Source organism: Myotis lucifugus, unplaced genomic scaffold, assembly GCF_000147115.1.
Source record: "Myotis lucifugus unplaced genomic scaffold, Myoluc2.0 scaffold_387, whole genome shotgun sequence".
NCBI classification, from domain to species: domain Eukaryota; kingdom Metazoa; phylum Chordata; class Mammalia; order Chiroptera; family Vespertilionidae; genus Myotis; species Myotis lucifugus.
In genome coordinates, this window is record NW_005871435.1 from 58,562 (window position 1) to 68,181 (window position 9,620).

At 44.3% G+C, this 9,620-nt stretch overlaps 1 protein-coding gene across 1 annotated transcript in view; it reads right to left on the minus strand.

Moving 5' to 3' along the window:
• Positions 1-2,135: 2,135 nt before the first annotated feature.
• The window catches only part of HEATR6 (HEAT repeat containing 6), a 28,171-nt gene continuing 20,686 nt past the window's right edge, over positions 2,136-9,620 (minus strand). The window contains exons 15-20 of the mRNA XM_006101906.3: positions 8,951-9,085; positions 7,865-7,987; positions 7,037-7,161; positions 5,548-5,644; positions 4,296-4,500; positions 2,136-3,453 (exon numbers count right to left, since the gene is read on the minus strand). Coding sequence (XP_006101968.2) covers positions 2,912-3,453; positions 4,296-4,500; positions 5,548-5,644; positions 7,037-7,161; positions 7,865-7,987; positions 8,951-9,085 — 1,227 coding nt within the window. The 3' untranslated portion in view covers positions 2,136-2,911. The remainder of the gene's footprint in view (positions 3,454-4,295; positions 4,501-5,547; positions 5,645-7,036; positions 7,162-7,864; positions 7,988-8,950; positions 9,086-9,620) is intronic.

The following is a 9,620-nucleotide window of genomic DNA, read 5'->3' on the forward strand; positions in this document are numbered from 1 at the left end:
CGCGGTCACTTGAGCGGCGCCGCGGAGCCTGGGACGGAGCGAGGCCCCCGGCGGCCGCTAGGGGGCGCCCCCGCGCTTCCCGGCTGGACCCCAGACGCAGGCGGCGGGATCTGGAGGGGCGCTGCCTTTCGCTAAGTGCCCCCGACGGAGCCGAACTCGGCAGGGCCCTCTCCGGCGTCTGAACCCCAAGATAACGACCTCGCGTGCTGGAGCCGAGGACGCCTTTCTGCACTAGAGCAGACGGGTGCTCCTTCCCGACAGCCCGCCCCACTGACCTTGCTCTAAGGAGACTTCAGCCCACGGAGGACCTGAGCACCTGCCCTGTGCAGCTCCCAGGCAGATGCGTTACACACACCCTGTGACCTCCCGAAACTCCACGAGGCACTTCTCCGCCTTTACCCACAAGAGGTCAAATAGCTGTCCTTTAACAACGGATGGAATTCCACAGCATGTGTGAACTCCACCCGTGCTTTCTGGAGACTGGCCCTCAGGGATGGGGCCTGAGGCAGAACCAGGCAGGTGGTTACTACTCCCGGTGGAGCGTGTGGCCTCCCCCATTTCTAGTCCATTTTCTTGCCCGTTTCCCGCAGGGTGAGAGGAGGTGCCTTTCCACACCGCTGCAGCCAGGTTCCAGAGGCATCCGAGCTAACATCTCACCTAAAAGTGGTCGGGGGAATCCAGCTGTTGGTCATCAAGGAAGTGTGTTAACGGTATTTCTGCCTAGTGTTCTGAAAATTCAAGGAAAGTAAATATCTAACATTTACTGAGTATCAGAAGCTGTTCTAAGAACTTTCTATGTACTATGAAATTTAATAGTTATAACATCCTTATAAGGTAAGTACTATTATCCCCATTTTACAGGTGAGAAAACTAAGGCACAGAGAGGTTAAGTGACGTTCACATGAAGCAGCAGAGCCAGGATGTAAGCCTAGGCTCTTAACCCCTACACTGTATTGATGAACCGAATTCTGGGTGAATAACTGTAACTCACTTAGCTCTTATGTTGGAAAGATGGCGAGGTTCCGCTCCAGGTCTGGATTCATGTACAAATATAAAAATCAAGGAAGTCTTACACAGGTGTTCCATGGGAAGTTTCTGTCCACCCTGTAATAACCGTAGGACAACTGCTTTATGGATAATACCACAAGAGTTACAACGTGTGTCCTCCTCAAGTTCTAAAAGTGATTAGAAATTGCCCAGCTGGTGTGGCTCAGTGGTTGAGCACTGACCTATGAACCAGGAAGTCACGGTTCGATTCCTGGTCAGGGCACTGCCCGGGTTGTGGGCTTGATCCCCAGTAGAGGGCATGCAGGAGGCAGCCCATCCATCATTCTCTCTCATCATTGATGTTTCTCTCTCTCTCTCTTCCTTCCTCTCTGAAATAAACATATATTTAAAAAAACAATAAAATATCAAAAGAACCCTAGCTGGGTGGCTCAGCTGGTTGGAACGTCATCCCATACACCAAAAGGTTGCGGGTTTGATTCCCAGTCAGGGCCCATACCTAGGTTTCAGGTTTGATACCACTTAGAGGCGAGTACAGGAGGCAACTGATAAATATTTCTCTCTCACGTCAATGTTTCTCTCTCCCCCTCTCTCTCGAAAAAGTCAATAAAAACATATCCTTAGGTTAGGGTTAAAAAGAGATTACAAATATAAAAAGTTTAGAATTTGGCATTCTTGATTTAGAATTCTGAATCAGAGCCAGACTTTTTACTGATTCTCATCAAATAAGATCTCTTTATTCTCTGCGTGGCTTCCTTTCACAATGGCAGCTTTACTAAGGCACAAGCCTAGGGTGTCTCTGGTGCACACACACCATGTGCAGTGAGAAGACAGTCGGCATTCCATCAGGACAGAAGCTGGTACCCCAGACTCGGGGAATTTCTACTGGAATTTCTAGAAGTGCGTACCTTTGGTCTTTCCCTGCATATGAACACTAACATGTTTTCACAGACTTGGAAATCTTCACAGAAACAAAAGGCTTAAAAAAAAACCCCTAGATTTTATTCAAGATAAGCAGAGGATTAGAGTGACTTACCAATGAAACCATCCAAATATTTCTTGATAAAATATTTCACAATATTTTATCAAGAATCCCACCAGTGAAAGCCCAAAGAACCAGGACTAAGCTGTACATGACACATTTTTACTTTTATGAAAATGACAAGAAAACAAGCCTCTTCCTTCAGGAGGCATGGAGGGGGTTTCTGGGGTGGGCACGTGGGGAGTTCAGTGCAGCTTTCTATAAATGCAACTTGATAAAAACAGGAGATTATAGACACGCCATTTTTCAATGGTTTATTACAAAAGACAATTCCCACAGACAAAATTTCTAAATCCTTTTGCTGTCTTTTGTTGTTAAACTTCTGAGATGTAACACCCTTCACAACCCCACAATCTGCCCAGCCCACACTACAACCCAACTCCTTGGCTCCTGGATGCATGGGACAGAGGTTCCAACATCCTGGACCATGGCCAATGCACCCTCTAAAGTGGCTGAGCCCTGTTAGAAAACATTAAATTTTTTTTAAAATTTGATTTTATAGAGAAAGGAAATGAGGGAGAGGGAGAGAAGGAGGGAGGGAGGGAGGGATGGAGACAGAGAAACATCGATTTGTTATTCCAATTTATGCATTCATTGGTTGCTTCTTGTATGTGCCCTAATCAAGGATTGAACCTGCAACGCTGGTTTAAGGGGACGATGCTCTAACCAACTGAGCTACTTGGCCAGGGCTAGAAAAATTTAACCAGCTGCTAAGTCATTCTAAATAAACAGTGGATGGATTACTTTCACCCCTAAGATTCAATCCTGAATATCTGATGCTCCAGCTCGGGTCTTCCTGTTACCACTTGACCCCTGAAAAGTATGGTAGAATATTCACCGATTCGTTCATCCTAGGAGTGCTACTTATGATCCAGATGAGTCAAAATAAACAGTCAGGATATTGTCTAAAAAGGCCACGATGGCCCTTTTGGCTGTGTCACCAGCCAGTGCCTGGACACTGCTGATGTGCTCCAGGGCCGTTCTGACCATCTGGTCTCTTTCCTGTGGGCTGTGGGGTGCTCCAGTGTCATCTCCCTCTGCTCCTGATTTTAAAAACTGTAGGAAATAGGACTGGACCATGTCCCCATTCAATTCAAGGGTTTCTTTGATGCAAGGAAGGTCTGAGGCACTGGCCAAGCTCAAGAGGTGAAGCAGCGCCTGACAGATTTGGGTCCGTAAGCTGGCGCAGTACTTGAATTCCAAGAAGTCTGTGGTGTCTTCACTCTTCTGTAAGGCAGTGACCAATGCGTTCCAGATCTGAGCATACTGGTCCACAGACCCATAGTGTTCTCTCTTGCCTGGGACGGAAAGGGCGGTGGCAGACCTGATGCGCACTTTGAAATTCTTGCATGATGTCACAACCGATGTCAGGGCATGGTAGGCCTGGGAGGTCCACGGAGCTGTTCCTAGAAGAATCCAGTCATTAAAGAGAATGAAGATTTAGAAATCAACAGGGGGAGAAGGAGAGGGGCATGCAGAAGGAAACATATACATTAGTGCTCAAGTTGTCAGTTTATGGTTTGTTTTTTTTAAAGAATTACAGCCACATTTTTTGGGTACTTATAAAAAGATTTTTAATTGGCCCTAGCTGGCTTTTTCTCAGTGGTTAGAGTGTTAGCCTGGGAACTGAAGGGTCGTGAGTTCAATTCCAGTCACGAGCATGTACCTGGGTTGCAGGCTTGGTCCCCGGCCCCGGTCGGGGAGCATGCGGGAGGCAACCAATTGATGTCTCTCACATCAATGTTTCTCTTTCTGTCTCTCTCCCTCCCTTCCATTCTCTCTAAATCAATGGGGAAAAAATATCCTTGGGTGAGGATTAATAAAATATATATATATTTATACATATATATTTTTAAATTGGTTTTTAGAGAGAGGGGAAGGGAAGGGAGAGAGAAACATTAACGGGCTGCCTTCTGCACACCCCCTACTGGGGATCAAGGCTGCAGCTTGTGCTTGTGCCCTAACCAGGAATTGAACAGGCAACCTTTCAGTGCACAGAATGATGTTGAAACAAGTGAGCCACACCAGCCAGGCTGTAAACATCATTTTAAATGGCAACAAAATATCCCAATGAATATATAAACCATGGTTGATCTCAGACAATTCCCCTAAACTTGGGTGTTCAGTATGTTTCCATTTTTTTCTAATACTGTGATAAATAATATTGTGATGAACATCTTTAGTAACAATATAGATGGCGTGTGCTGGCCAAAGAGGCCCTCCGCCAGTGAGCTGAGAACTATCTTACCTAATGGAAGAGCAGGATTTTTAAATACATTTCCCATAGCATAACAAGCATTCCATCGGACTTTCATGGCAGCCTCAATCAGAACAGTAGAGATCAAGGCCTGGATAGACTCCTCAATGATTTCAGCAAATTGGGGTTTTTCTATATGAGATGGTTGTAGAAAATGAAGCAAATTTCCAAGGGCCCGGACTGCATTACTTTTAACCTAGAATAAACATAAAAGCATTAGAAGCCTGTTTTGCCAAAGAGATATTGCAGAAAGTATAATGTCGGCTTTAAAACACACAGGAGGCCCTAGATGTCTTGAAACCAGAGAGCTAATGAAAAATGCAGCCCGTAAAGGTGCGAGTTCTCAAAATTCCGCAAGGTCTGGCCTGGCTCACACTCTGAGCCTCCAGAAAGGTGAGATTCTCAGAGGTTCCTCACCCTGAAATTTCAGTGTCAGACTGGACTTCAGAGATATCCATCTCCCTCGAGTTAGAGATGGCAGGGAGCCCCGGGGCAAGAGGACACCGCCGGTTTGCAGCAGAGCTGGGGGGGACGCTGGGTTTCATAATCCCAGTCCATGCTTTTCTACTAGAGAAAAATAGTTTCTTCTTTGTAGCATACTAGAATCATCTGGGAGCTTTCTTTTTTAAAACCAATTCCCAGACCCTAACATCAGAAATTTGGATTGAGTTAGTCTGAGGTAGGGCTTCCCAGGTTTTCAGAACCAATACTTGATATGGGTCAGGTACTGTGTTAGGTATTTAAGATTAGATATCGCAGAGTCCAATGAGGTATATGTAACAACTTCCATGTTAGAAATGAGGAAACTGACCTTCACAGAAGTTAAATAATGCACCAAAGGTCACCCACCACTAAAGGGCAAGCCAGGATTTGAACCATGTCTGCCTGATCCTAAAGCCCAGGATTATGCTTTTTAAACTTATTAGAGTAACAGCGGATATTAAAAACCAAGGCTGCTCACCTTTGTGACTTGTCCATTCTACTTAAAGATTTTTTGAAAAAACTGGACTTATATTAAAACATGGACATATCATGGAGTAGCATTACAAATGGCACTGATGTTTTTTGTTTGCCACTGATGTTTTTTATGAGATAGGAGATAAGAAACAAACTGTACAAGTATGGGCCACTTTATACCCTGAACGCACACTAACTCTCCTTGAACAGGGATCTACCTGGTGGAATGAAGCTATAATACACTAAGTATCTACCTGACAAACACTAGATTTTGTTGTGCGTCTACCTTGTCTTTATCCTTGGAAGCTTCTATAGCTGATCGCAACATCTTCAAGAGCAGGAGGCCAGAGAACTCTTCCTGGAAACTGGGGTCTGGTGTTTCCCTGTTCCCCCCAAAGCAGGCAAAACATGTTAAAAGGTAAAACCCATTAAAATGTAGATACACTGAAATATATTCACTTAGTATAACTATAAAAACTTTAGGAAAACAGCTTAACAAATCTGTCCTGCTTATATGGAGAACTTATAGTTTATACCTTTTGACCTAGAAGGTCCACATTTAGGAATGTAACCAATAGAAATAACTTAAATGGAGATTTCATGCAAAAGCCTAACACAATGTAAATGTCCAATAATAGGGAAATGGTTAAATAATCATTGTACGGTGATGACTGCAATAAGTAATGATCTATAAAAAGTCAGCAGAAATCAGGAGAATGCTTATATATGTTATATGTTAAAGTTAAGCGACAAAAAGCAGGACACTTTAAATTTGTATATGATTGTATGAGAAACGAGTTGCCTCTGGGGAAGGATACTAGGAGATTAAGATAAGAGAAAGGCTTCACACTGACTATCCCTTTGTACTGTTTGATATTTTCTAACCTGTGAATATATTACTTAAAAACATGCAAATATGGCCCTAGCCAGTTTGGCTCAGTGGATAGAGCGTCGGCCTGCGGACTGAAGGGTCCCAGGTTTGATTCCGGTCAAGGGCATGTATATTGGTTGCGGGCACATCCCCAGTAGGAGGGTGTGCAGGAGGCAGCTGATTGATGTTTCCCTCTCATTGATGTTTCTAACTTTCTATTCTTCTCCCTCTCTCTCTGTAAAAAGATCAATAAAATGTTTTAAAAAAAACAAAAACATGCAAATGTGATTTTTAAAAAGTAGGGCAACCATTACAGAGGTTTTGGATTTCCACTTCTGTGTTTCCACATTTTCTATAATGTTGGATATATTTCTTACCAGCATATAGTATTTTTATACATATATCAGAGGCCTGGTGCACGGATTTGTGCACCGGTGGGGTCCCTTGGTCTGGCCTGCACCCTTTCACAATCTGGGACCCCTCAGGGGATGTCAGACTTTGGGTTTCGGCCCAATCCCTGCAGGTCAGGCCAAGGGACCCCACTGATGCACTGGGACTCTAGTATGCATATAAGATCTTTGGTTAATCTTTTCCCACTCTTCCCCCTCCCCCTTCCCCTCTGAGACTCATCAGTCTGTTCCATGTTTCCATGCCTGTGCGTTGAGCGTCTGCCCCTTGGTGGTCAGTGCGTGTCATAGCTACTGGTCAAACGTCCAATGGTCCATGGTTGCTTAGGCTTTTATATATATAGATATTAAGCTTACTAATCTCATTACTTCAAGGAATATAAAACAAACAAGCCAGGAAGACTGACTACATAATATGGGTAAATTGTTGTTAATTCCTTTATAGTAGGGACCTCAGCCTCAGAAGTTACACAGGGGAAATGAGCTGAGTCACCTACATGTTGACAATCAGAGTGTCTGTCAGGTTGCCCAGGGACCAGGCTGCTTTGGCCCGGACATTCAGAGACTTGTCTTGAAGTGACATCAATATTGCATTTGCTGTGTCTGCAACAAATATGACATCCTATAAGATAAACAAAACAAAATGATGTAGTTACTTTAGAAGTTCACACTGCTACCTTGGAAATTCTCAGTTTATTTTCAGATAAAGTAATAAACCTTTACCACAAATTTCTATTTGGAAATCAAAATTCATTTACTTCATCCATTTACTATTCTTTGTATATATTACAATGTGGACACCCATTAAAATCCCAGGGGAAGGTCTCCCATGATTTTGGTATGTGCCACACACACCTGAGAAGCCTAAGCACAAATATCTTATTCCCTGGCCTGCGAGAGTTACCTATGAATTCTGTACTTGGATAGATCTCCACCTTGAGAAATGATGTTGCCAATGAATGCATTTCCAAAACACATCCTATTTACTTAGTGAGATGTCACAAGTAAGAGAAATTTATCTCCTTCTTAGTAAAAACTCTATCAGCCTTCTAAATTATTACTACCACATGGTAATGCCCCATCTCATGTTTTTCAATTATTCATTAGACATTTACTGGGCATCTAGGGTCCTGGGCAGTGTGCTAAGTAATTAAAAATAAATGAACTATAGGTATTCCCAGATTTTAGTGGCAAGTAAGGAAACCAGATTACAAAGCAGTTTAACCTCCTTTACTGTCCAACTTAAGAGCTCTACATCCACCAACAAAAAAGGACTGACATGGACTATAAAAGAGGCGCTGAAGAGCTGCACAGGCTCATCTGACCTGTCTGAGACAGGGAAAAAGCACGTAGACTCCGAGGGCCCGTGAGGCTGCAGCTTTCACTAAACGGTTCTTGCTGTCGTTCAGCCCAAGCAGCACTGTGATGCACAGGATCTGCCAGTCACTCTGCAGTGAGAAAGGTTGGCAAAGGAAAGCGAGAATGAAATACAATGAGTGGGTCTTTGACAAGTGACTGTGGTATGTCATGTCTGTGTCTGAGTTCGCATTCAGGAGTTAAACACAACTGAGACCTTGAGGCTACCTTGGTAGAGAGCAAAGGTTCGCTTCAGATCCAGTTAATGTCTGAGCACCGACTGGGTGCAGGGCACACACAGCATCTGTGCTCATTTAACCTGTACAGCTGTGTGAATTAGGTCATTTTATTCTCCTACTTCATTAAAGCTGCCTTCTTTATAAAGCTAATTTAGCCCTAGCCAGTTTGGCTCAGTGGACAGAGCGTTGGCCTGTGGACTTAAGGGTCCTGAGTTCGATTTTGGTCAAGGGCACATATTTGGGTTGTGGGCTCGATCCCCAATGAGGGGCATGCAGGAGGCAGCTGACCAATGATTCTCTCTCATCATTGATGTTTCTCTCTCTCTCCCTCTCCCTTCCTCTCTGAAATCAATAAAAAAAAATATTTTTTCAAAAGCTAATTTATATAAGTGAAAACAGATGCAAATGCCATTGAGAACTAGAGGAAAGGAGTGGTTTGAATACCATATGGATTGGGCACCAGCTAAGTATTTTCACATACTTCTTGTTGTTACTCACATAATTCCCATTTTAGGTAGAGATGATAAAGGCAGTTTTAGAGAAGTTAAGATAATCAAAGAGCCAGAAAATGGAAAGGCTAGAATTTAAACCCAGGTCTTTCTAACTTCTGGATCTGAAATCTCTGCATGGGGAGGAAAAACTTTCCCGAGACATTAAGGTTTTAAGTTTTCCCATTGCCCTCACCCCACACTCAAGTAGAATAAGCACGTTTCCTCAGAGATGATGTGGAAAACTGGTTCAAAATGAGAAAGAATCAAAATCAAACTGGAGCTGTGATGGCGCCACTGAAGGCTGGGAACCCACTCCTGACGTTACCCGCAGGCTGCTGAAGGCTTCTGGCAGGATGGACGACAGGGCGTCGCAGGCGCTGGCCTGCAGAGTCGGGTGCTCTGCGTTCTGCAGGGCTCTGGGTAAAGGGCCGCTCAGCATCATAGTCCAGAAGAGCACCACCTGGAACAGGGCAGTTACAACCAGATTCCTTATGGGCACAGAGATCAGGGTCCCGGAGTGGCCTCTGGGCCGTGAGCCAGAGGCAGAGTTGGGGATGAGTCCTTCAGCCATGGCTTCCTGTCTCTGCAACCTTGGGCGAGTCACTAAACCTAAGCTCTGGTTCCTCCTCAGTGAAGCAGGGCAAAGACATCTACCTGGCAGAGTTTGTGTGATAAGAAAATGATACTGTGTTCCTAGCCGGTTTGGCTCAGTGGATAGAGCATCGGCCTGTGGACTAAAGGGTCCCGGGTTCGATTCTGGTCAAGGGCACGTCCCCGGGTTGCAGGCTTGATCCCCAGTAGGGAGCGTGCAGGAGGCAGCCCATCACTGAGTCTCTCTCATCATTGATGTTTCTATTTCTCTCTCCCTCTCCCTTCCTCTCTGAAGTCAATAAAAATATTTTTTTTTCAAAAGAAAAGAAAATATGATACCATGTACAAAGTTCCTAGCATACTACTCGGTGCATGGTGGACTCTGAAATTGAGCAGAAGGCTCT